The sequence below is a fragment of the Coregonus lavaretus genome (genome assembly GCF_964263955.1).
Source record: "Coregonus lavaretus genome assembly, chromosome: 5".
Lineage (NCBI taxonomy): Eukaryota > Metazoa > Chordata > Actinopteri > Salmoniformes > Salmonidae > Coregonus > Coregonus lavaretus.
Genome location: NC_139992.1, coordinates 71,590,967 through 71,616,945, shown reverse-complemented (window position 1 = coordinate 71,616,945; position 25,979 = coordinate 71,590,967). Strand labels below are relative to the sequence as shown.

The window sequence follows — 25,979 nt, the reverse complement described above, 5'->3', positions numbered from 1 at the left end:
CGACTTACAGTTAGTGAGTGCACACATTAAAAAAAAATCATACTAGGCTGTTATTCAAATTGCTGACTAAGATTTGCATGGGGCCTAAGACTATGTGGAGACAAATACTGAAATAGTCGTTGCTGTCTGTGTCTGTATGGTAACACAATGACCAGTTAAATGACTGCTGTGTGCTTATGAGTGTGTGCATGAGTGTGTCCTGTCCTGTCCAGCTCTAGTCTCTGTGCAGCAGTTATCTGGTCCTTGTGACTGGTCCTAGTGTTGTCAGACACAGCCTGCCCCAGGTTTAGAATGACTCACTGTATGACACAGGCTTAAAGAGCCACACACACCCAGCTCTGAAAATAGCTCATGAGAGAAAAATTACCCTAAAGCCTAAAACAGTACCTATAGCATTGTATGTCCAAGGTCAATATATGTAAAATATGCATACAGTATGTAAAAAAGTGTTTCTTAAATGTGTCAGTATATTTGCATTGTTTTTGTAGTTGTAATGTGGTCATGCCCACAAACACTGAGTATACAAAAGTACCATAGGGCGGCGCACAATTGGCCCAGCATCAAGTTTGGCCTACCGTCATTGTAAATAAGATTTTGTTCTTAACTGACTTGCCTGGTTAAATAAAATACAAAGTGTGGGAATGAAGGATATAGAAGTCTGTTCAGGGACAGTTCGGGTTTGACCTATGAGCTTTGGCCTTACTTTCACCTGCAACTCCATTGATATACACTGCTCAAAAAAATTAAGGGAACACTTAAACAACACAATGTAACTCCAAGTCAATCACACTTCTGTGAAATCAAACTGTCCACTTAGGAAGCAACACTGATTGACAATAAATTTCACATGCTGTTGTGCAAATGGAATAGACACCTCCAACAAAGGACTGGTTTTGCAGGTGGTGACCACAGACCACTTCTCAGTTCCTATGCTTCCTGGCTGATGTTTTGGTCACTTTTGAATGCTGGCGGTGCTTTCACTCTAGTGGTAGCATGAGACGGAGTCTACAACCCACACAAGTGGCTCAGGTAGTGCAGCTCATCCAGGATGGCACATCAATGCGAGCTGTGGCAAGAAGGTTTGCTGTGTCTGTCAGCGTAGTGTCCAGAGCATGGAGGCGCTACCAGGAGACAGGCCAGTACATCAGGAGACGTGGAGGAGGCCGTAGGAGGGCAACAACCCAGCAGCAGGACTGCTACCTCCGCCTTTGTGCAAGGAGGAGCAGGGGGAGCACTGCCAATGCCCTGCAAAATGACCTCCAGCAGGCCACAAATGTGCATGTGTCTGCTCAAACGGTCAGAAACAGACTCCATGAGGGTGGTATGAGGGCCCGACGTCCACAGGTGGGGGTTGTGCTTACAGCCCAACACCGTGCAGGATGTTTGGCATTTGCCAGAGAACACCAAGATTGGCAAATTCGCCACTGGCGCCCTGTGCTCTTCACAGATGAAAGCAGGTTCACACTGAGCACGTGACAGACGTGACAGAGTCTGGAGACGCCGTGGAGAACGTTCTGCTGCCTGCAACATCCTCCAGCATGACCGGTTTGGCGGTGGGTCAGTCATGGTGTGGGGTGGCATTTCTTTGGGGGGCCGCACAGCCTTCCATGTGCTCGCCAGAGGTAGCCTGACTGCCATTAGGTACCGAGATGAGATCCTCAGACCCCTTGTGAGACCATATGCTGGTGTGGTTGGCCCTGGTTTCCTCCTAATGCAAGACAATGCTAGACCTCATGTAGCTGGAGTGTGTCAGCAGTTCCTGCAAGAGGAAGGCATTGATGCTATGGACTGGCCCGCCCGTTCCCCAGACCTGAATCCAATTGAGCACATCTGGGACATCATGTCTCGCTCCATCCACCAACGCCACGTTGCACCACAGACTGTCCAGGAGTTGGCGGATGCTTTAGTCCAGGTCTGGGAGGAGACCATCCGCCACCTCATCAGGAGCATGCCCAGGCGTTGTAGGGAGGTCATACAGGCACGTGGAGGCCACACACACTACTGAGCCTCATTTTGACTTGTTTTAAGGAAATTACATCAAAGTTGGATCAGCCTGTAGTGTGGTTTTCCACTTTAATTTTGAGGGTGACTCCAAATCCAGAACTCCATGGGTTGATACATTTGATTTCCATTGATCATTTTTGTGTGGTTTTGTTGTCAGCACATTCAACTATGTAAAGAAAAAGATTATTTCATTCATTCAGATCTAGGATGTGTTATTTTAGTGTTCCCTTAATTTTTTTGAGCAGTGTATAATAACTTGCTATAGGGTTAGTTAATCAAAGTAGTGAAAGTTCAACATCTATAAACCGTCTGTAGTGGACTATTGAAATAAAGTGTTACCTGACCTTCTCTTCCTCCCCAGGGTGCTGTACATCGGGCTGGCCTGCAACACGGCCCGCTACCTCTACATCTCCTACCTGGAGAACGCCTGGGTCGTCCTGCCCATGGAGGTCCTTCAAGGTGAGGCTACACCGGGTGTCATGGGCCTCATGGCACGGCCACGCATGGCGGCATCTGTTGACTTAGCTTAGCATAAGTGTTGACATTAGATAGAAAGGAGGAGGAAGTAGTGTTTGGACTGGCTGCCCACAGTGCACTTACATTGTTGCCATGTTGGCTCTCAGAGTTCATTTCAGGAAAGGAACTCTCCCCTCAATGACAAGAAAAGCTTGTCCTTCGCCTGGAAAACGCCCCTTTCCTCCGTATCTAGACTACCCTGAAAGCCACATTTAAGCCATGAATTACAACGTTGCAGCTATACACGAATAAGTAACATTGAAGGACGCTTATGATTGTAGTCATTCACTAGAAACATAACAACACCAAATAACGATGTTTAGAGACACACTTAGAGACACACAAAATCTAATTTCAAAATCTCCACAATTCTAAAGGAAGTGGTATGACAAGACAAACAAGTGATGGCCGTAGCTCTGGTCTGGGAGGTTAGTGACGATATGGGCTAGCTAAAGAGCTGTATAGGGGGCGAGGCAAGCCAGACGGGCCTAAGGAGGGTATGGTAGCAGGTTTGATGGCTTTGTTTTATTATTGGTAGCTACACAATGAGAAAATTAGGCGTGTTGGATGTAAACTGGCTAGTTGAGCCAGTTCAAACATGACACACCCAAGCGAGTGTTAATGACTAGGGTTAAGTCCACTCTCTCTCTCGCCTGTCACCTGCCACAAACACACACAGGACATGTCCTCCCTTTGAGATCAATTAGAAAATGCCTCCCAAAATGTATTTATTTTCCCTCCCAAAAAGTATAGTGTTGTGTACAACTTTTAATGAAAACAAATTACAGCTTACCTGGCCTGTTTGTTTGTTTCTGCTTATATGTTAAATGTGAAAAGGACTTCATTTAAATGTTTGTTTGTTCTACTGATGTTTATTTTCATTACCTACTACTGTATATCTCTTCCCTAGTAGGGAGGTTTAATTATATTAAATTAACAAGCCAATAACTCGGCCTAATTGTATTACTCCCTGCCCCGACCTAGTGTAATGATGTATGTGTATTTGTGGATGTGCCTGAGTGTGTGTGTCTCTCTTTCACTCACTCTCTCTGTATCTCTGTGTATCTAGGTGTGAGCCATGCCTTAGTGTGGGCAGCGTGTATCTCCTACCTGAGTGCTGCTGTGCCTCCAGAGCTGAGGACCTCTGCCCAGGGTATCCTCCAGGGCCTGCACCTGGGGCTGGGCCGGGGCTGTGGGGCCATGGTGGGGGGAGTGTTGGTCAACTTCTTTGGTAAGAGCCACTGTGATGAAAAACCCCCAGCTGGATTGTATTGAAGTTATATTGAATTGAATTGCGTGTCCCCAGTTCAACCAACGAGAGATATTGGTGTCACTCGTTAAAGGTACAATTTGCAATATAAACTGCTGTTCAATGGTCATTTTGTTGTTAAATGTTCATTAATTGAAATGACCATTGAGAACAGTAGTAATTATTGCAGATTCCAGATTGTACCTTTAACAGTGACTCCTACATGACCAGCTAATTGTATTCACAGTCACAGTGGTCCCACATGCCTTTGAAAATGTTTTACAACGCCTCCCCTCTTTATAAGGATGCCCTGTCCTCCATGGTTTTCATAAAATAATCCAGGTCTTAACTCTTAATAAACTACCACCAGCCCCATCTTAAATCATTAGGATAGGAATTCTATGGTCTGGAACGCATTTGGCTGCACTCCCAGAATAACAACTCTGTGTGTCTCTTTCTGTGCCCTGAAACATGTTTTTTTTGGGGTAAAATATATCCCTTACAGTGCTGAAATGGACATTGATTTTCAGTTTCTGTGTTATATGAAAAGCAATGAGTGAAATACATAAATGTATTTGAAGATTTTGTTTCCAATGCCTAGGGCCCTCAAACTCAACTCTGGACCTCGAAGCCAGTTCCACTGCATTTTTTCATTGTTCCCCTCTAATCAGGGACTGATGTGGTCCTCTGTAGCTCAATTGGTAGAGCATGGCGCTTGTAACGCCAGGGTAGTGGGTTCGATCCCCGGGACCACCCATACGTAAAAATGTATACACACGACTGTAAGTCGCTTTGGATAAAAAATAGAAATACAAAAAACTAAAACAAAAATGTAGGGGAATTGGGACACCAGATATGTGCAATTAATTATCAGGTAGAACAGAAAACCAGCAGGCTCCGGCCCTCGTAGGGTAAGAGTTGAGTACCCCTGGCCTAAGGAGTAGGGGCTGATTTGGAATTAAGAAATACTGTGCTGTGAACACGTTTGTCTATTTGGGTTATGGTTTAGGAGCAGCCCACACCTTCAGAGGGATAGGAATGGCATCCCTCGTCATCCTCCTCCTCTTCGCTCTCATCCAATGGCTGGCTGTGCAGAGTGGGGAGAAAAGTATGTGTTAATAAAGTTGATCTTATCCTACCCTGTCTGCTTCAGGCCGTGCCTCTGCATGGGCTTACAGAAAAACAGCATTTGCTGCACCTATTATGCCCCTTAATGGAGAAGTGACTGGCTCCCAATGTGGCAAGCATAACATGTACTACCACTAACTTTAAATCCAGTTTTTCAATCAGCAACTGAGATATTTATAGACATTAGAATGCTGCATGAATCATGTTTAGGATGTTAATAATAGGGGTAGTTGTTAGGCCAGACACCTTAGCAGAATAAGCATGTGTAATCGTTATGAAAAATGTAGCTTACGTTGTTTTCCAGACACCAAAATGCTGGCTGAGAACATTCCCGTCCCCTCCAGTCCTGTTCCCATAGCGACCATCGACGTTATCCAATCAGATAACGCCGCCACAACGCCACCACCAAGGAAGACCAAGCACCAGGAGGAGCAGGAGGACCTGAGCAAGCCCCCCTGGGTGGTGTCTGCCTCGCCCTGGGTCACCCTGGCTTTCGCCCTGCACCAGATCAGAGAGATGGCTGTCCTGGCCAGGAGCAGCCCTGCCAACAACCATCAGCCGCTGCAGGTAGGTAGACAGGGTGGCAGCTCGTGCGGTTCAGGCATATACTTATAGGTTCAGGCTGTGATTTGAGGCTGGGCCCAAAGGCGCATGTCACTGGGCAGAGAATGAAACAGTAGGTAGTTTATGTGGAACACAGGTGGTTTATCTAGGGATTTGTGCATGTTCCAGCCAAGGTTCCATGTTGTATAATGTCCTCCTGAGAACTGTCTTTTTTATTTAATGCGTCCCATTTTGAAGAAAGGTGAGAATATAATACCTGCCTTTAGAACTGTATTTTATGAGGGTATTTTTGCATATCTGTGCCAAGTACTATACTTACAGTATTAAAAAGAACTATGACGCAACACTTTACTTTTGCTCTGTTTGGTAGGAGATAAATGAGATTAGCACAGATGAACCAACAGAGGAAACCTCCCAGTCCTCATCCCAAGACCCCCCAAGCAGGTCCCCACAAACTGGACCCTCTCAGGGGGGAACCCCCCTACCTGACCAGGATCCCCCTACGCCTGCTGACCAACCACCCCTCCCCACTGCCCACACACAGTAAGGGGGTGGGAAGGGGAGACACATTGCACATTTTGAGGAACTGTCCCAAAATGTTTTCCAAGCAACACCACCAACCCACATGGAGTCAAGGGCTGGCGGAAGTTATAAAAAGAGTGGAGAGTATGTTTTTACAGACTGGACGGAAGAAAAATACAGCCCAAAATGAGAGGTTGTATTTGTCCTCTTAGCAGAGAGGACTTAACCAGTGCCTTTAGGGATCTGAGGAAAAGCTATTGCCTTGAAGCAGCTACTGTTGCACTTTCAAATGGATGTAAAAATTGTAAGCAATTTTTTAAAACTTGTCCTGGAAATCTGGATATTAGGTTAGATTGAATAGGGCTCTATTTGTCTCAATGACCCTCAAACTGCACAAGTGCCTGAGCCTCGTCATCGGTTGGCGAATCACACTCATGCAGAAGTGACACACTCAATCTAAATAGCTGTGTGTGTAATGGCTGCTTTGTGGGATGTGGACGGCAGAGATTTCTCTTACATAGAGTTTAGGGGCACGTTCAATAGGAAAACGTTGTGGAATGATGCAGATAGAAATGTTATGATTAGAACTGACAGGAATCCTTATTTTTTAAGTCAGAGAGACATGTTTGTTCTACATACTAGGCTATATCTGAAACAAGTTGCTCTCCTGAACGTGGCCCTGCTTTTACATGTAAATGTTTACTGTGTCTAGTCTGACTATCAACCACTGATGCCGTGGAAAAATATACTTATTTAAAAAAGGTTTATGAAGTGATTGTGTCAGATCTGATATCCACCAGGCTTTCAGGGTCTATAATGTCTATTTAACTATAACTCCATTAGTTCTGGAGATCCCCCTCTGTGAATGTATTTTCACATGCATATTTGTCAAATGAAAAATGTAGTCCAATGCCTGGCCAAAATGTCACAAACATCAAATATTTAACTACAGTCCTATTTAGACAGAAATTGCAAATATGTCAAACTGCTTTCCTCCAGCACCATCTAAAACTGTTCAGACATGTAATGACCCTTTTACATGACATGGATTGTCTGCTACATAGCCTAAGCATCTTAAATCAGGCAACTTCTCTCAGTGCACTGTGGCCTTTTTGTATCTCTTCAAGGTGAAACATCAGTTCACAATACAATGTCACTGGAAAAGGATGGGCTTATTTATTAATTAAAACAAACCTTTAAAAGAATCATCCTTGTAATTTAATTTAACATGAAAAATATGCCCCAAATACAAAAACACTTAAAAATGTGGTTTGATATAAAATTACAATTTTAAAAAATCTGGACTGGGGGAGAAAAACATTGCTTTTGACAGATATGGTCCAATCAAAATCATGTGATCGGCTGTTCTGGCTGTCCCTGAGGCTGCAGTTTCCTAAGCAGCCAGGTGGGGGTGGTAGATAGTAGTTCACTGGATTCCACAGCCAAGAAGAGAGTACATGAGAGTTCGTTACAGTGAGCCAGCAGGGAAGCTGGTCTCATAACCCCAGGCACTTACCACACACAGGAGGGGGGAAAAACAATGTACTCATGATTGTTGCCGGTTTACCTGAGAGCTGTAAACATGAGTTCAAAGTCATCCTGGTGATTCCTGCGATTTTGATACAGAGTTTTTGAATCTAGATGGAGAATTCTGCTTTGAGATGATTTGCAGTGTAGAGTGGGAACCCCAAAGTCAGATTAACTCAAGGCCCCCCCTTAAAATATACATATATCTCTGAGCCACGATAGGATAGGCACACCAAGTCCCCCCCGTCTCCTCTTAGGTGGAATTATGATTCACAATCATTCTGACTACATCTCTAGTGGAATTCTATGTGGGGACATATGATGAAGCTTAATTGATACACCTAGCTGTTAATGTGTTTTATGTCGATTCATTCTGTATGAAGATGTTGATCAATCATGGACCCCAAAGATCAACCTGAGTGGTATTGCCCCCTAGTGTTATTAACTGGCCATATTAGGAACCAACCTGTCAACTACAGAGGTTTAAACTCTGATCTTAGAACAGCTCCATGTCCTCATCCTCAACGTCCTCGATGACGTGGGGCTCTGAAGGCGGGATGAAGGTGGCAGCGGCGGGAGGATAGGGAGGGTAGAAAGGGGCGCTGTAGGGGGGGGGCTGCCATGGGGTGCAGCTGTCCGGACGGGGCATGGTGGTGGGAGTGGTCGGGGTGTAGAGGGGGAGGGGGCTAGGTGTAGGCGGAGCCCTGGCGGAGCTGTCCATCTCATCTTCGCTGAGGTCTTCGTCGGCGCCCTGCCCCAGCACCCTGTGGTAGGCGGCGGGGAAGAGCATGTCCTCATAGTTGGCTCCTCCCGGGCCGTACTGCTGCCCGTGACTCTGCTGCTCCCCCGGGGTCACGTGGCCGCCGCCGCCCTTCAGGAAGGCTGCAAACCTAGAAAAGAGAAACAGTTAGCAGAGAGTTGAGTCATTCACCAGCACTCTGTTCAGTCAAGCTCTCATCCGCTGGGTGCTTTTAGAGCAGAAAGTTCAGAATATTTGTGTGTGGAGGTCTCATACTGTTGTGATGTTTTAAATGCAGGGAGCTGATCCTGAGGACTGTGAATAAGGTACCTCCTACTGTAGTTAGGATGTGAGTAGTGTAGTTTGTCCCATACCGTTGTGGGGAGCGTAGTCGAAGGACCGTTTCCCAGGCAGGGAAGCCAGGCGTAGTGCAGAGCTCCCTGAGCTCCTCAAGGGAGGCCTTGGTGTGTACCTCCCCCTGCTCCCTGTACTCCTCATCTGAGAGGAGGCGCACCTTGGGCTTCCTGCTACACCTAAACACACCCAGGAGAGAGGCCAGGAGACGCCCTGTTAGCCTGGGGGAGAGAGGGAGGGACAGCCACTAATCAAACACACACCTTTGTATCGAAAGCATCTGCTAAAAAGCCTCTATTATTAGTCTCCATTACCCAAATCCACCTTAGTAGTATATCTAATGTCAAACTACAAATTGACTGTGTACCTGCATGTCCCCAGCAGCAGTCTGTAAGTGTAGGGCAGAGCCTTGAGCACCAGCAGGATGCCCAGGAATAGGTAGGAAGCCTGGGGGTAGGTCACCCCGTAGTACATGAGGCCCATGGCCACGCACTGGAGCCCCCAGGTCAGTAGGGACAGGGTGCGCTCGCTGCTGATGGGCCCGTGCTTGTAGCAGACCGCCCAGCTGATCAGGCCTGTTACCACCAGGTAGCCTGGAAAGAGAAAATTATGACGTGATGGAAAGAGGGAGAGAGAAATGGAGATATATTGGTTCAATGCGATTATAATATTTTATAGAGAAAGCAACATAAGCAAAGACGCAGAAACAAAAACGTAACCCGTTACATGAAATACTCCAATTGAAAGCCCTGTGTAATTGGAACAGTGGAACCCAGTGGATTTGAGGCATGCCAGTAAGGGTGAAAAGAACACATTTGAATGCTAATCCCCCCAAAGCCCTTTTGTTTCCAAGCACAGAAATCAATGTTCCAGCAGCATTGCCGCGCTCTCTTAATCCTAACGTGCCTGCGGATTCAACCATTTTCAACCCAGTGTGTGCATAGAGTGAGGGCAAATTGATTTGGCAGCAAATACACTGCATTGAGGAGTGTGAAGAGGCAGTCAGTAACTGTAGGCTACTTCACCACTCCACATCCACTTGGCCCTCTTATTATGACAGCCTCCTGGGAGTGAATGACTCAGAGTGGACACTGACCCATCCTCATTAGTCATGAATATATTACGGTATCATGTCTAGTGAAAACATACAATTTATCAGGAGCTTTCATTTAAACAGTGTTCATACTGGGTTCAAATGTGCAAGGCCTCACACAGACAGAATTTCAATGTAGGCTAAATGCTTCCTACTGCTAACTGAACAACTCAAGTCCTAGTTCTTACCTTATTTTAAGCAACAATCTCTTAACTAAACCAACTCACCCAAGGCATGTCTCCAGTAGAGCGTCGTGATTTCTTCCCAGTGGCTGAACAACTTCTGGTATCCCAGGTAGGACAGGCCGGAGCCAGCACCAAACAGCGTGATGAACAGGCCCCTCTGGAGGTGACACAGGCAGGTAGTATAACAGGGTAAGCCTAATTCAGCTGAGCCACCCAGAAGACTCTTTCTCTATCGAATAACTCTCTCCAAATGTTGGGTTCTGTAGTTAAAGACACCTCTCTTTAGGACAGGCCAGAGTGACACGTTTGGGCTCTTGCCGTCTGGTTTTACAGGCCTGGTGGAGGCTACGTCCAAAAGGGCAAGTTCTGAGGGGGCTAGATCAGAGTGGGCTGGGGTGGTAGGCTAACCCTTCGTTATAGAGGGCTGGTGGAGGGTATAGCTCCTAGCTAAGAATAAGTGGCTGTTCGGTCCAGGAAAGGGTGTCTCCCATCACTTTAAACTAAAATGAATTTCGATCAATCACCCTGATTAATCATTTTGATGAAGTCTTTAGGCAGTGCAATGGCCTTTGATATAGACTGAGCTCCAAAAGTATTGGGACAGTGACACATTTTTTGTTGTTTTGGCTCTGTACGCCAGCACTTTGGATTTGAAATAATACAATGACTATGAGGTTAAAGTGCAGACTGTCATTAATGTGGAAGTGTTTAGCAACATATTCTATTCTTATTTACAATAAAAGTGTCTCCAAAATGACACAATGCATTATTTACCATTCATTTGTATTGGGCAAAACAAACAGCAAATGCATCCAACAAGTTTGTAGTCACAAGCTTGATGTAATCATTAAGTGCTATGAATATGGGACCAAATACTAAACAACTTTTTACTACTTTAATAGACATAAGTGAATTTGTCCCAATACTTTTGGTCCCCTAAAATGGGGGGACTACGTACAAAAAGTGCTGTAAACGCTTCACCCAATATGGATGAAAATACGCTCAAATTAAAGCTGCCAGTCTGCACTTTAATCTCATAGTATTCTATCATTTAAGTACAGAGCCCCCCAAAAATTGTATTGTCACTGTCCCAATACTTTTGGAGCTTGTCACACATGACAACAGGACTCTCTTGGGGGCGGCAGGAAGCCTAGCGGTTAGAGCGTTGGGGAAGTAACCGAAATGTCGCTAGTTCGAATCCCCGAGCCAACAAGGTAAAAAATATGTCGATGTGCTCTTGAGCATGACTAGCTAAATTATAAGGCAATTCAGAGAAGCACTCATGACTCCATTCTAAGCGCACCAAAATTACGATCTGCTTCTCTGAATTGCCTTGTGATAGCCTAACACTGTAAGATCATATTTTATAATTTAGCTAGACATGTTGGCAATATAAAAAGCGTTCAAATTATGCCCACCTGACCCAGATGCGTGGTCCACGGCAAACGTTCTTCACAATACAACATACATAGGCTCATTCTGTTCAGGACAACCCAGGGTATAACACCATGGCTACTTGTAACTGTACATCAAACATAGTGATCATAAACGTTGATACAGTATGTTACATGAGTTTTATGATATGGAAAAGTTACATGCACATTTGGACTCAAGGGTGTTTGGCTTGCTTGCATAATAAAAAGCATGAGCTGGTGCACACACAAAAAAGTTGGTAGAGGTGCTGAATAACGGCGAGTCGCACACTCTATATACAAGCTCCCAGTAATTTATTGGGTAAACCACAAACGTTTCAGCATCACTGTGCCTTCTTCAGGTTGTATATTACATTAGTTTTATGATATGGAAAAGTGAAGTGCACGGGCTTGCTTGCAAGACATCAAAGCGGTATTTATTATCATCCTTTACGTCTTTCAAATTACATTGAGTCCTTGTAATTTACAGCATTTGCCTCACTCAGACAACAAAAACGTTGCCAAATTAGCAGGAGGGATGGGGCAACTTCTGTCAAAACCCATACAGAGCTGTGAAGCGGAGACCCTGAACTCTGACGTTATGTATAGAATGTTACTGTACAGCCACTGCGTACTTGTGTAAAGAAAGGGCTATGGTAAACAATGCAGGAAAATTAAGTATTGAGTGCATTCACTGTACTGATTAGCAAAGCTTGTCAAATTGAAATGTGGGGCTCCTTTTATAATTAGCCTAAAGCAGTAACAGCCTAAAGGTGATTCTTACCGGTATAACGTTTTTCAGGATCAACAGCAGAAAGACAACAATGGAGAGGACTCCCATTGAGATTCCTAAGGAATAAAAAAACAAAGAACTCCTGCCAAAAAAGAAAAATATACATGATTGTTTTCTGTAATACCACTAATCAACCTAGAATAGCTCAATCACAGGGTCAATTCAGTTGTAGAACTATATGTGACCTACTGGATGGTTCTTCTTCTGCTACTGAAATATTCACATTTTAAAGGGGCAGTGCAGTCAAAAATGTGATTTTCCTATATTATATATATATTTCCACACTATGAGGTTGGAATAATACTGAAATTGTGAAAATTATGATAACTCACTTTTAATGAAAAGACCGCCTGAAATTTCAGCTTGTTTGGCTGGGTGGGGTTTTTGGTATAATTTAATAGACCAATAACTAAGAGAGTTTGCCCTCCTCTCTGCTAATAACAGCTAGTTTTCAGGTTGCGCATCCCTCCCATAAGGCTCCTCCAATTAGGCCCCTCTCTCAGACCACTCCCAGACAGTCCTAGCAAAATTATTGCTTGAGAAATTGCATTTTGCTAAGAAGCTATTTTTGTTTCTTTTTGACCATTTTAATTGAAAACAATCACAGTAAGGTAATTGTTCCCCAGAAATTATTTGATGTTGAGATAAAAACAGTTGCATTGGCTTTTGTTGCCAAAAGCAGTAGAAAAATCAATATCTTACACTGCATGTTTACCAGGACAATAGAATTGACAGAGCTACTAAATATAACTAACATACACCCAGCATGAGAATGGTAAAACCTTACCTACACAAAGCCCCAGCAAAGTAGAAGAGGGCGAGGCCACATGCAAAGAGTCCAAATCGTATTTTATTTAGCCCTGTAAGTAAGGAGTATGGCTGTTAATAATCATTCTGAACTTCAGACCAAACCGGTAGGTTAACTGCAATTACCAACAACAACAACAATAAAATAATCTCACGTTTGCCCCTGACATGTAGAGAGTGCTCAGAGTTGGCCCTCGGGGTCTTCACCATGAAGCACACATCCTCCTGCTCCAGTGGGATGTCCAGGCTCTTCTCCCTGGCCACACTGGGGCTGGGAGGCCAATAGTGGTCGACCAGGCACCAGGACAGCGTGAGGACGTGGTCTGGCTCGTAGCAGTTCCTGGTCCCCTCCATGGGGTACACGATGTAGACCCCTTCTTCACCTGTCACACGCACCTTGAAGAAGAGTCAGATAGATGCAATTTAGGAGCAAAGTTTGGTTTGTTGCTGTTACAACATAGTAAGGACAACTATTGGGTCATTGCAGTAACTTGCCTAATTTCATACCAACAAGTTATTGTTTGTATGGGAGCATATAGACACACACAAAAAGTGTCTTGTGTTTCGTATCAACAATTAATCATGAGCTGTTGTGAAGCAGCACCCATGGTATACCTACAGGACAGGTGTAACTTTCTTACCTGAAAGGTGGACCAGATGTCTTTCCATTTGATCACTGTGCCAGAACTGTAGCAGAAACATCTTGTTCCAAAATGGGTGGTGTTTTGATTTTCTTTCAGATATGTGCAGTCTGAAAGAATACAACAATAGCTTGTTAGTCAGATATAGTAGCTATATTTAATGTGAAATTAGTTAACTAGTTAGTTTACTAATGGCTAGTAACTAGCTAAGTAAATTCACAAGAGTATTGCTCTTCGTGGACTAGCTAACGCTAGCTAGCTAATGTTAATGGTTCATTTAGCTAATTTATTTAGTTAGCTAACGTTACTACTAACAAGCGTTGCTCTGAATTAATTAATAGACCATTCACACAGTAATATTGATGTTATACAAAATAAACAGACTAGTTAGCTAAATAGCCAACTAGCTAGCTACCTAACAACAATAGTGGATAGGAAGAAGATATATACTGTCGTTAGCAAGATAGGCTAGCTAGCTAACGTTACAGTCATTACTTAGCTACAACATTCACCTGCGTCTGAAAAGCCAAGGCTTCCTTCAACTTGTACACATAAGACATTTACTAGTACCGATAAAATTGATAACATTGTTATATCGGAGCAAGGATTCATCATTCCTAGTTGTTGTTGTTAGCAAGCAAGCTATTGTTGTTGACTCCACTTTCAAACTCGGTGGTTAGGAATTAGACCAAAAGAAACGATATTGATAAACAGATCACATTTTTCTCTGGCGAACAAAAATCTACATTTATGTGATTTTAATATGTATTCATTCGTTTTGATATCGTTTTTCAATAAAATAGTTCACGCTTCCGTGATTGATTGCTTTAGCCTTGATCAGCATCTGAATTGAAACTGAAAGTATGAGCGTGTTTAGGCAATTTCTGGCTAAATAATACGTGTTGCAAGCAAGAATCAAGTTATTATTTTATCAATAATAACGCCATTGCCTGGGATAGTTGGATGCTTCATTCGAAAATGTGTGTGATTATAACAAAACAAAAGTATTTCCGAGTACCTTTGGGGATGTGTCCATGTGGTGCCCCCTCGTGGATCCTTAAGGAAGATGTGAAATACATTGCAATCAAGGCTTGGATGCAACGTTCACCAGTGGCTGTGCTGTGGACCTGAATCTACCTGAATTTACAGTAAGTGTTTAATTGTTGCACTAAAACAATACTTCCTATAAATCCTTTGAACCAACAACAAAGGGGTAGAATAATGTAAAATTGCAGTTAATAGGCTACCACACTGCACAGTACCATGTTGGATCGATCTCATTTCATAGAGTCCCCTTTGTTTTGCATGAATGAAAAGAAGAGTTCTATCAGAGACTCATTGATTGATTAGGTTTATTATTGCCCTATTACTGTTGAAAATTAGAGCTTAGCTATGATAGATATATGCACAAAAGGCTTGGCAGGGAACAGGAGGCACACACACACACATATATATATATATATATATATATATATATATATATATATATATATATATATATATATATATATATATATATATATATATATATATTGTGATGACCTGACTAGATCATAAAAGAACAACTGTCCAGACAGAGGATTGAGTTTACGAATGGACGGTTTATTAAACCAACTTTACACAGGCTACTGTTTGGCCGTAGCCCACGCCAAATAAATGAAAGATAACCCACAAGCCAATCGTGACCTTCTCTTGTGAAGCCCAGACATAAAAAGAGAGAGAACAAAGGCTAAACCTGGTCTTAACTTCCAATGCTCCATCCCCCTGCCCAACCCCCCTCCACGCCACTCCGCCAACCACCAGGATGCCCGGCCTCAGAACATTCCAGGCATTCCCGTGATTGGCAGATAGCAGGTTGATTGACATGTCGGACCCCGCGAACACTGGGTACTGGTAGGTACAACACAACCATCTACTAGCCTAACACATAACACACAGCTGTCTGTGCGGGTCGCTACAATATATATATATATATATTTTAAATACTTATTGAAAGTTGACTTGATGACCACTTGTCAGGTTAGTGTTAACACATCCTAAATGGAATAAAATCCTATCAAGGTGGGTCTGGAAGAGAGCTGAGTAGCCTATAGGTCAGGGATCATCAACTAGATTCAGCCGCGGGCCGATCTTTTTCTTGAGCGAATGGTCGGGAGGCCGTAACATAATTACAAATAATTTGTAGACTGCAAATTCACCACAAGAAGGCCAAACAGATATACTGTTTGACTAAAACATAATCATTTCGAACCTTGCTTACGTTTGTATATGATTACGTGTCTCTCTATGTGTGACAATACTTGAGAACAGATTTCTTAAATTAAAATGTCGATTGTATTGGGTTGCACAAAAACAGGCCATGGGAAGCCAGAAGTTAAATACAATTGCATTTCAACTCACTGTGCCAGGGGGCCAGATGGTTGGTCATTATGATAAGAAATTTGAGACAAAATTGTGTTATTAAACAGACTTTCCAAACGTGGGTCTCTTGGTTTATGTCATGTCAAAATAAAAGTCCTCCACAAGTTATAAATTTTTTGTCCACATATGCACCATATGTGGACAACAAATATAGAACTCATGCGGGACTTGTGCAGGACTTTTATTTTGACATGAGGTAAGTAAAGAGGAAGTGGGTCTACAATAGACCCACGTTTGGAAAGTCTGTTTAATAATACAATCCTTTAGATATTTTGTATAAAAATTACCCCTGTCATAATGACCAACCGTCCAGCTCACCGGCACATTAAATTGAAATGGAATTGTATTTAACGTCTTCCTTCCCACGGGCTGTTTTTGTGCAACGCTAGTGTATTTAAATACACCCATGTTACTAAAAGCACCTAAGTAGCCTACTATGGTTCACAACACTGAAATATAAGCTGCTGGAGATGGAAAGTCTCTCCACCTCCCACCTCCCACATACTCAAGGATGGGCACAGACAGACAAGGAAAGAGGGAAAATGCAACAAAAAAAGCTAAAAAACTTAAAAGCGGCCAGATGAGAATGTCATTTTTGTTGCTGTTTCTGCGCCCTTTGAAAATGGAAGGGGGATTTTTGTAGTGGGCGGACGCACACAGCAGGCAGCACGCGGCGGCTTTTTCATTTCTCTAGGATGCTGAGGCGACGGCGGCGGCTTTTCCTGACAGGCACGCCCACGCTGGGCTGAGGGCTTACTGTCACATATGCTGCCTGGCTCGCTGCTGCCTGCTGCCTGCCTCCCCAAGTTATGCTAATACCACTGTTTGGTTTTTAGACACTCATCCCCCCTTCCTCTTCCTCCTCCTCCTCCCCTCAGTCTCCAAGTAAACATTCTTAGTTACCCACCCCTCTCCACCCCCAAAATATTATTTCTGCATTCACTATGGTCTGAAAACTGATCAGTTTGCTCTGAGATTGTACTGTACCATTTCCCCTAGTGAAGAAGTAGGCCTGTTAGCAGTCTCATTGTGCTGATGTTCCTCTATCTCAAATAACATCAAAGTTGATTGGTCATGTGCACACGTTACAGTGAAATGCTTGCTTGTCGTCTTGGTTAGCAACGCCAGTGTATATTTTGCCTTGTGTTTTAGGTTATTGTCCTGCTGAAAAGGAAAGCAGACTGAACCAGGTTTTCCTCTAGAATTTTGCCTGTGCTTAGCTCTATTCTGTTTATTTTTATCCTAAAAAACTCCATAGTCCTTGCCGATGAAAAGTATGCCCAGAACATGATGCAGTCACCACCATGCTTAAAAATATGTGGTAATCAGTGATGTGTTGTGTTGGATTTTCCCCAAACATAACGCTTTGTATTCTGGACATAAAGTTCATTTCTTTGCCACATTTTTTGTAGTTTTACTTTAGTGCCTTATTGCAAACAGAATGCATATTTTGGAATAGTTTTATTCTGTACAGGCTTCCTTCTTTTCACTCTGTCATTTAGTTTAGTATTGTGGAGTAACTACAATGTTGTTGATCCATCCTCAGTTTTCTCCTATCACAGCCATTAAACTCTGTAACTGTTTTAAAGTCACCATTGGCCTCATGGTGAAATCCCTGAGCGGTTTCCTCCCTCTCCGGCAACTGAGTTAGGAAGGACGCCTGTATCTTTGTAGTGACTCGGTGTATTGATACACCATCCAAAATTTAATTAATAACTTCACCATGCTCAAAGAGATATTCAATATCTGCATTGTTTTATTTTTACCCATCTACCAATAGGTGCCCTTCTTTGAGAGGCATTGAAAAACCTCCCTGATCTTTCTGGTTGAATCTGTTTTTGAAATTCACTGCTCGACTGAGGGACCTTACAGATAATTGTATGTGTGCGGTACAGAGATGAGGTAGTCATTCAAAAATCATGTTAAATACTATTATTGCACACAGAGTGAGTTCATGGAACTTATTATAATAATAATAAATAATAATAAAATGCCATTAAGTAGACGCTTTTATCCAAAGCGACTTACAGTCATGTGTGCATACATTTTTACGTATGGGTGGTCCGGGGATCGAACCCACTACGCTGGCGTTACAAGCGCCATGCTCTACCAATTGAGCTACAGAGGACCACCAAGTTAAGATGTGGGATCTGTAGTTAGACAAGTACCTGCCAACCCGGGACACCTTGGTGAAAACCAGGAATCCAAACCGCTAGACCATATGGGAAGACACTATAGTAAAAAAACTTTACATGCACATTGATAAAGGTCAATAAAACGTTGGTTAGCATTATGTCTGTTGTTGTAATTAAAAGCTCCATCGTTGCCTGTGTGTGACTTGTGACTTATTATGTGACTTGTTAAACACATTTTTACTCCTGAACTTATTTAGGCTTGCCATAACAAAGGGGTTTAATACTTAGTTACTCAACATTTAAGCTTTTAGTCTTTAATTAATTTGTAAAAATGTCTAAAAAAATCATTCCACTTTGACATTATGGGGTATTGTGTGTATGCCAGTGACACAAAATCTCAATTTAATCAATTTTAAATTCAGGCTGTAACACAACACAATGTGGAAAGAGTCAAGGGGTGTGAATACTTTCTGAAAGCACTGTAAACAGGGATGTCAAACTATTTGATAATTTCTTGAAAACAAATTGTCGTTTTATTTTTTTACCTTTAATGTCAATGATCTAAAAACATGTAAACTCAGATTTTTTCATGTTAATTTCTGTTGTACCTTAGACCCTAGTTTACATGGTCAGAGGTGTTTGTCTTGTGCCTGCCCACCATCGGTTGAGACACACATGCTTTTGAATACAGGAAGGGTGTATTGAAATGTGAATAAAATAGACATTTCAACGTTCAAATGGCACCAGAAAGATGGTTGGACTTCCATACATCAAATAATGTTGACTTGAATGGGAATATAAAGCAGTCAATCTTAAATTGAACAGTCAATCTTGTTCCATAGGAAACCTATTGAAATCATACAAAAAAAAAAATATATACTGTGTATATATATATATATATATATATGTGCCCCCGCACATTGACTCTGCACCGGTACCCCCCTGTATATATAGCCTCCCTACTGTTATTTTATTTTACTTCTGCTCTTTTTTTCTCAACACTTTTTTTGTTGTTGTAAGTAAGCATTTCACTGTAATGTCTGCACCTGTTGTATTCGGCGCATGTGGCCAATAAAATTTGATTTGATTTGATTTAACTGATGATGCTGTTCAGATCAAGATAATGTAATGGTTTTAGAATATTTTTTGCCCCAGGTGCAAACGCTTAGTAAATCTATAGTTGAGTAACATATCTTGCATCATTGCATCCCCATGCATTTCATGTTAGGATTCGCCCAAGCAACAACTGAGCATGGTCTAAGGCAGGGTTCTTGAATTCCGGTCCTGGAGGGCCGAAACACCTCTATTTTTCATCCTCTCCTTCTAATCAGGGGCTAATTCAGACCTGGGACACCAGGTGAGTGCAATTAACTACCAGGTAGAAATAAAAAACAGAAGTGTTTCGGCCCTCCAGGACCGGAATTGAAGAACCCTGGTCTAAGGGCTTAGACACACCAATAGCATTTGCTGGCCGAGAGTAATTAGCACCTCTGAACCTAATTTGCAAACTAAGTAAGTGCACACCGATTTTACATGTAGAATCGTGTGAAAAATGTCTCCAGTCAGACGTCTACAGCAGGTGGTCCCTAAAACACAGCGCACTGAACAATCAGCAGACAAACACTAGATCCACATTCGGTGCGATATGTGCAAGCCTTAAAAGAGGTTGTGTCTGGAGTAGTAGAGGGGTTCTTTAGAAGCAGTGAGAGGCTTAGTGTTCGCTTTGATCAGTGGGCCCCACACCTACTCCTGCACCAGTTTGGAGGGGGAGGGGGGGGGGGGGGGTCTGGTGGGACTAATCTATCTGAGAGGGTGGAGGGTGTGTGTGTGTGTGTCTTCTTTAGTCTGTGGGAGGACTGTGCCCCATTACCCTTCCATTAATGAACTACATTCCCACTCCACCCTTAAACTAATACTCCATCGAATCTGCCTATCCCAAGAACAGTTGATTATTCCTTGTCTCAGTTCCAGGGGTCCTGAAAAAGGTTTATCAACATTATCAAATAGGCTACACAGCTAAGGGATGCGATAAGCCTAAGCGATAAGGATTTACAGTTTAGTAGGCATCCTCAGAGCCTGGCACCTATGCTCCTTGACTCTTTTTCCAACTTTCTATATTAGGCAAGAGCTTCCACAGTAAACGCTATAATGATAATCTCTCCTGGTTGGCTAAACCTCAGATTAAAAAAAAATCCCACCCCTACTAATGTTATAGTACAATAAACTGGGTTTACGTTCCTTTATTCCAGAAACTCAGATCCTTATTCAGTGTTAACTAACCAGATGCTAAAATCCTCTATCAATTAACCTAATTAAGAACCTTAAGTAAACAACATGCACTGATGACAAAGGGTCGGGACAACAAAACTGAGTTTTATTCAAAAATCCCAGACAAGCAGAATAGTTCTGTTTTTATCACAAAAATCACACAATCATGATGAATGTAGATATGTAACATACTTTGAGCCCCTTTAACTCCAATACACACTTTTTTGTCTAGTACAATTATATGATAAGCACAATATTTTAATAACAAGAAAAAAGGTCTTACCTTCTAAAACTATGCAGTATTTCTCTTTCGACCCCTCAAAAGTGAAATGGATCTCCAACCTATTTTTAGCTACACTCTTTTAAAAAAAAGGGTTCCAAAAGGATTCTTCGGCTGTCCCCATAGGATAATCAATCAATCAATCAATTTTATTTTATATAGCCCTTCTTACATCAGCTAATATCTCGAAGTGCTGTACAGAAACCCAGCCTAAAACCCCAAACAGCTAGTAATGCAGGTGTAGAAGCACGGTGGCTAGGAAAAACTCCCTAGAAAGGCAAAAACCTAGGAAGAAACCTAGAGAGGAACCAGGCTATGAGGGGTGGCCAGTCCTCTTCTGGCTGTGCCGGGTGAAGATTATAACAGAACCATGCCAAGATGTTCAAAAATGTTCATAAGTGACAAGCATGGTCAAATAATAATCAGGAATAAATCTCAGTTGGCTTTTCATAGCCGATCATTAAGAGTTGAAAACAGCAGGTCTGGGACAGGTAGGGGTTCCATAACCGCAGGCAGAACAGTTGAAACTGGAATAGCAGCAAGGCCAGGCGGACTGGGGACAGCAAGGAGTCACCACGGCCGGTAGTCCCGACGTATGGTCCTAGGGCTCAGGTCTCTCAGTTGGCTTTTCATAGCCGATCATTAAGAGTTGAAAACAGCAGGTCTGGGACAGGTAGGGGTTTCGTAACCGCAGGCAGAACAGTTGAAACTGGAATAGCAGCAAGGCCAGGCGGACTGGGGACAGCAAGGTGTCATCATGCCCGGTAGTCCTGACGTATGGTCCTAGGGCTCAGGTTCTCAGAGAGAAAGAGAGAACGAGAGAATTAGAGAGAGCATACTTAAATTCACACAGGACACTGGATAAGACAGGAGAAGTACTCCAGGTATAACCAACTAACCCCAGCCCCCCGACACATAAACTACTGCAGCATAAATACTGGAGGCTGAGACAGGAGCGGTCCGGAGACACTGTGGCCCCATCCGAAGAAACCCCCGGACAGGGCCAAACAGGAAGGATATAACCCCACCCACTCTGCCAAAGCACAGCCCCCGCACCACTAGAGGGATATCCTCAACCACCAACTTACAATCCTGAGACAAGGCCGAGTATAGCCCACAGAGGTCTCCACCACAGCACAAACCAAGGGGGGGCGCCAACCCAGACAGGAAGATCACGTCAGTAACTCAACCCACTCAAGTGACGCACCCCTCCCAGGGACGGCATGAAAGAGCACCAGCAAGCCAGTGACTCAGCCCCTGCAACAGGGTTAGAGGCAGAGAACCCCAGTGGAGAGGGGAACCGGCCTGGCAGAGACAGCAAGGGCTGTTCGTTGCTCCAGAGCCTTTCCGTTCACCTTCACACTCCTGGGCCAGACTACACTCAATCATATGACCTACTGAAGAGATAAGTCTTCAGTAAAGACTTAAAGGTTGAGACCGAGTCTGCGTCTCTCACATGGGTAGGCAGACTGTTCCATAAAAATGGAGATCTATAGGAGAAAGCCCTGCCTCCCGCTGTTTGCTTAGAAATTCTAGGGACAATTAGGAGGCCTGCGTCTTGTGACCGTAGCGTACGTATTGGTATGTACGGCAGGACCAACTCGGAAAGATAGGTAGGAGCAAGCCCATGTAACGCTTTATAGGTTAACAGTAAAACCTTGAAATCAGCCCTTGCCTTAACAGGAAGCCAGTGTAGGGAAGCTAGCACTGGAGTAATATGATCAAATTTCTTGGTTCTAGTCAGGATTCTAGCAGCCGTATTTAGCACTAACTGAAGTTTATTTAGTGCTTTATCCGGGTAGCCGGAAAATAGAGCATTGCAGTAGACTAACCTAGAAGTAACAAATGCATGGATTAATTTTTCTGCATCATTTTTGGACAGAAAATTTCTGATTTTTGCAATGTTACGTAGATGGAAAAAAGCTGTCCTTGAAACAGTCTTGATATGTTCGTCAAAAGAGAGATCAGGGTCAAGAGTAACGCCGAGGTCCTTCACAGTTTTATTTGAGACGACTTTACAACCATCAAGATGAATTGTCAGATTTAACAGAAGATCTCTTTGTTTCTTGGGACCTAGAACAAGCATCTCTGTTTTGTCCGAGTTTAAAAGTAAAAAGTTTTCAGCCATCCACTTCCTTATGTCTGAAACACAGGCTTCTAGCGAGGGCAATTTTGGGGCTTCACCATGTTTCATTGAAATGTACAGCTGTGTGTCATCCGCATAGCAGTGAAAGTTAACATTATGTTTTCGAATAACATCCCCAAGAGGTAAAATATATAGTGAAAACAATAGTGGTCCTAAAACGGAACCTTGAGGAACACCGAAATGTACAGTTGATTTGTCGGAGGACAGACCATTCACAGAGACAAACTGATATCTTTCCGACAGGTAAGATCTAAACCAGGCCAGAACTTGTCCGTGTAGACCAATTTGGGTTTCCAGTCTCTCCAAAAGAATGTGGTGATCGATGGTGTCAAAGGCAGCACTAAGGTCTAGTAGCACGAGGACAGATGCAGAGCCTCGGTCTGACGCCATTAAAAGGTCATTTACCACCTTCACAAGTGCAGTCTCAGTGCTATGATGGGGTCTAAAACCAGACTGAAGCATTTCGTATACATTGTTTGTCTTCAGAAAGGCAGTGAGTTGCTGGATAACCCTTTTGGTTCCAGGGAGAACCCTTTTTGGTTCCACATAGAACCCTTTTGGGTTCCATGTAGAACCCTCTGTGGAAAGGGGACTACATGCAACCCAAAAGGGTTCTACCTGGAACCAAAGAGGATGCCCTTTAGGTTCTAGATAGCGCCTTTTGTTCTAAGAGTGTACATGTCACTTCTGGTCATTCAGGTATTTAATCGCTCAATCACTTGTTCATTAACCTGTCAGTATTGTGTCTTTTTTCTGTGTGTGTCTATTAGGTATATGTGTGCCTGAATGTGTGTGTGTGTACTTAGGCTCCGGAAATCCCTTATATGGTCTCCCCTGAGATGCCCTTTGTCTGTCCACATATAACCATTGTGTGTATTTGTATGAGTGTGTAAATGTTAGGCTTGGGCGGTATCCAGATTGTCATATTGTACCTTAATAACAACCTTGTGCCATCCTGGGATATTCGGTAATACCGGCACTGATAACAAAGGGTACTATTATCAAACCCCACTGAGCCTCTGTAATCCAAAGGTTAGCAATGTAAAATGTACTAAATATATTCACGTCACCAAATAATTGATTAAAACACACTGTTTGTCTTACTTAAACTGTGTGTTTCGATCAAGCTGAATCTGAGGGTGGGGTACGGAAGGGTTCTCTCCAGAAATGTAAGGACCAGATTTAGCAGAAGAAGCAGAGTTTTTGTTGGAATGAGGAATACGCATGCATGCAATTGATTGTTGATAAGTTAAATTCTACGGATACCGCTTTGGGGAGCTAAAATTAGCACCCCAGAGGACAGCTCGGGGGTAGGTGGCTAGCCAAACGTCCACCACGGATACCGCTCTAACGTGTTGATCAATGTTAGAGGCTGCTCGGGGGTAGGTTGGACATACATTAGTAAAACGGCCTACGGCTACCGCTCTAACGTGTTTATCATTGTTAGAGGCTGCTCAGGGGTAGGTGACGCATCAGCCTGGGTGAGGTGATGCACAAATTAGACAGCAAATCGGGTAAAAATTAAGTCATCCTGAGAAGGTGACAGCATAAATTGGATGTCGCGCTTTTCATCCCTAGTAGGTGAACGGTTGTGAACACCGCTAGGGCTTCAAAGTATAGAGAAATAATAAGATAGAGTAGGTCTGCTCATCTTGTGCGGGGGAATGTTTCGTTTGAGCGGCTGTGGTTCATTCAATTGTGATTAAGTTGTCATTTGGTCAGCTTCGTTCAATCGTCTGACACTATTGTTCGTCCTGCTTGTCATTCTGTCTGACTCATTTAAGCACGAGTGGCAGCTTATCTGTGTGGGTGATCGGACAACAAAAAGAAATCCTGTAAAAAATAGCCTTGTCTTTGTGGAGAAATTGTAAGGAAAGGGACTATATTTAAGGTCATTTGAAGCTTATAAAAGCTGGTGGAGAAAGGGAAAGCCCAATCTTGCATTAGGGAGAGAATAATTAATAGTAAGTGGATATTCATTTACTAACGTAAAGGAGAGAGAGAGAAATCCTGTTGAAGGAACAGGTCACGTGTACGGGGATGATCATATGACGTCGACACATTGAATTTCAGTCAAGCTTTTAGGGGGTAATTTAAAGTTGGGAAATTTAGAAGGGATATAGGATTATGGTAAAATTGACCTTAGTAAAGGAATATTCCTGTAGGTTATGCAAATAGTGATGAAGCATGTTTGAGAACAACGTTGTGTGAATGTGATATGATGAAGAGATAAAGAGATAAAGAGGTGTGTATGATAATGTTATATACAGTGGGGAAAAAAAGTATTTAGTCAGCCACCAATTGTGCAAGTTCTCCCACATAAAAAGATGAGAGAGGCCTGTAATTTTCATCATAGGTACACGTCAACTATGACAGACAAATTGAGATTTTTTTTCTCCAGAAAATCACATTGTAGGATTTTTAATGAATTTATTTGCAAATTATGGTGGAAAATAAGTATTTGGTCACCTACAAACAAGCAAGATTTCTGGCTCTCACAGACCTGTAACTTCTTCTTTAAGAGGCTCCTCTGTCCTCCACTCATTACCTGTATTAATGACACCTGTTTGAACTTGTTATCAGTATAAAAGACACCTGTCCACAACCTCAAACAGTCTCCACTGTGGCCAAGACCAAAGAGCTGTCAAAGGACACCAGAAACAAAATTGTAGACCTGCACCAGGCTGGGAAGACTGAATCTGCAATAGGTAAGCAGCTTGGTTTGAAGAAATCAACTGTGGGAGCAATTATTAGGAAATGGAAGACATACAAGACCACTGATAATCTCCCTCGATCTGGGGCTCCACGCAAGATCTCACCCCGTGGGGTCAAAATGATCACAAGAACGGTGAGCAAAAATCCCAGAACCACACGGGGGGACCTAGTGAATGACCTGCAGAGAGCTGGGACCAAAGTAACAAAGCCTACCATCAGTAACACACTACGCCGCCAGGGACTCAAATCCTGCAGTGCCAGACATGTCCCCCTGCTTAAGCCAGTACATGTCCAGGCCCGTCTGAAGTTTGCTAGAGTGCATTTGGATGATCCAGAAGAGGATTGGGAGAATGTCATATGGTCAGATGAAACCAAAATATAACTTTTTGGTAAAAACTCAACTCGTCGTGTTTGGAGGACAAAGAATGCTGAGTTGCATCCAAAGAACACCATACGTACTGTGAAGCATGGGGGTGGGAA

General features: G+C 43.1%; 2 protein-coding genes across 3 annotated transcripts in view; one reads left to right on the top strand and one right to left on the bottom strand.

Annotated features, from left to right (window-relative positions):
• The window catches only part of LOC311128770 (major facilitator superfamily domain-containing protein 6-like), a 10,510-nt gene extending 3,235 nt beyond the window's left edge, over positions 1-7,275 (top strand). Inside the window, exons 4-8 of the mRNA XM_084161014.1 lie at positions 2,366-2,463; positions 3,590-3,751; positions 4,779-4,877; positions 5,202-5,464; positions 5,832-7,275. Of these exons, the coding sequence (XP_084017140.1) occupies positions 2,366-2,463; positions 3,590-3,751; positions 4,779-4,877; positions 5,202-5,464; positions 5,832-6,008 (799 nt within the window). The 3' untranslated portion in view covers positions 6,009-7,275. The remainder of the gene's footprint in view (positions 1-2,365; positions 2,464-3,589; positions 3,752-4,778; positions 4,878-5,201; positions 5,465-5,831) is intronic.
• On the bottom strand, positions 7,137-14,399 carry nemp2 (nuclear envelope integral membrane protein 2). Of its 2 annotated transcripts, none has more exons than XM_084162389.1 (9): positions 14,047-14,399; positions 13,535-13,644; positions 13,049-13,289; positions 12,874-12,946; positions 12,078-12,168; positions 9,924-10,038; positions 8,971-9,196; positions 8,624-8,824; positions 7,137-8,400 (listed from the first exon to the last, which is right to left on the bottom strand). In XM_084162389.1, the coding sequence occupies exons 1-9, from the start codon at positions 14,147-14,149 to the stop codon at positions 8,007-8,009; spliced, it is 1,554 nt and encodes a 517-aa protein (XP_084018515.1). In that variant the 5' UTR covers positions 14,150-14,399; the 3' UTR covers positions 7,137-8,006. The 2 variants fall into 2 exon arrangements, with proteins under 2 accessions (XP_084018515.1, XP_084018516.1); XM_084162390.1 differs by having other exon boundaries at positions 8,624-8,782.
• Between the last annotated feature and the right edge of the window lie 11,580 nt (positions 14,400-25,979).

What these genes read in the sequence shown, in the direction of transcription:
- nemp2 (XM_084162389.1), bottom strand. Translation starts at nt 14,149, where the DNA reads ATGATGAATCCTTGCTCCGATATAACAATGTTATCAATTTTATCGGTA. An exon ending in CTACTGGAGACATGCCTTGG is followed by an intron (nt 9,197 to 9,923) that starts GTGAGTTGGTTT and finishes TTCTCTTTCCAG; the next exon opens with GCTACCTGGTGGTAACAGGC. An exon ending in CTGCTGCTGGGGACATGCAG is followed by an intron (nt 8,825 to 8,970) that starts GTACACAGTCAA and finishes TCTCTCCCCCAG; the next exon opens with GCTAACAGGGCGTCTCCTGG.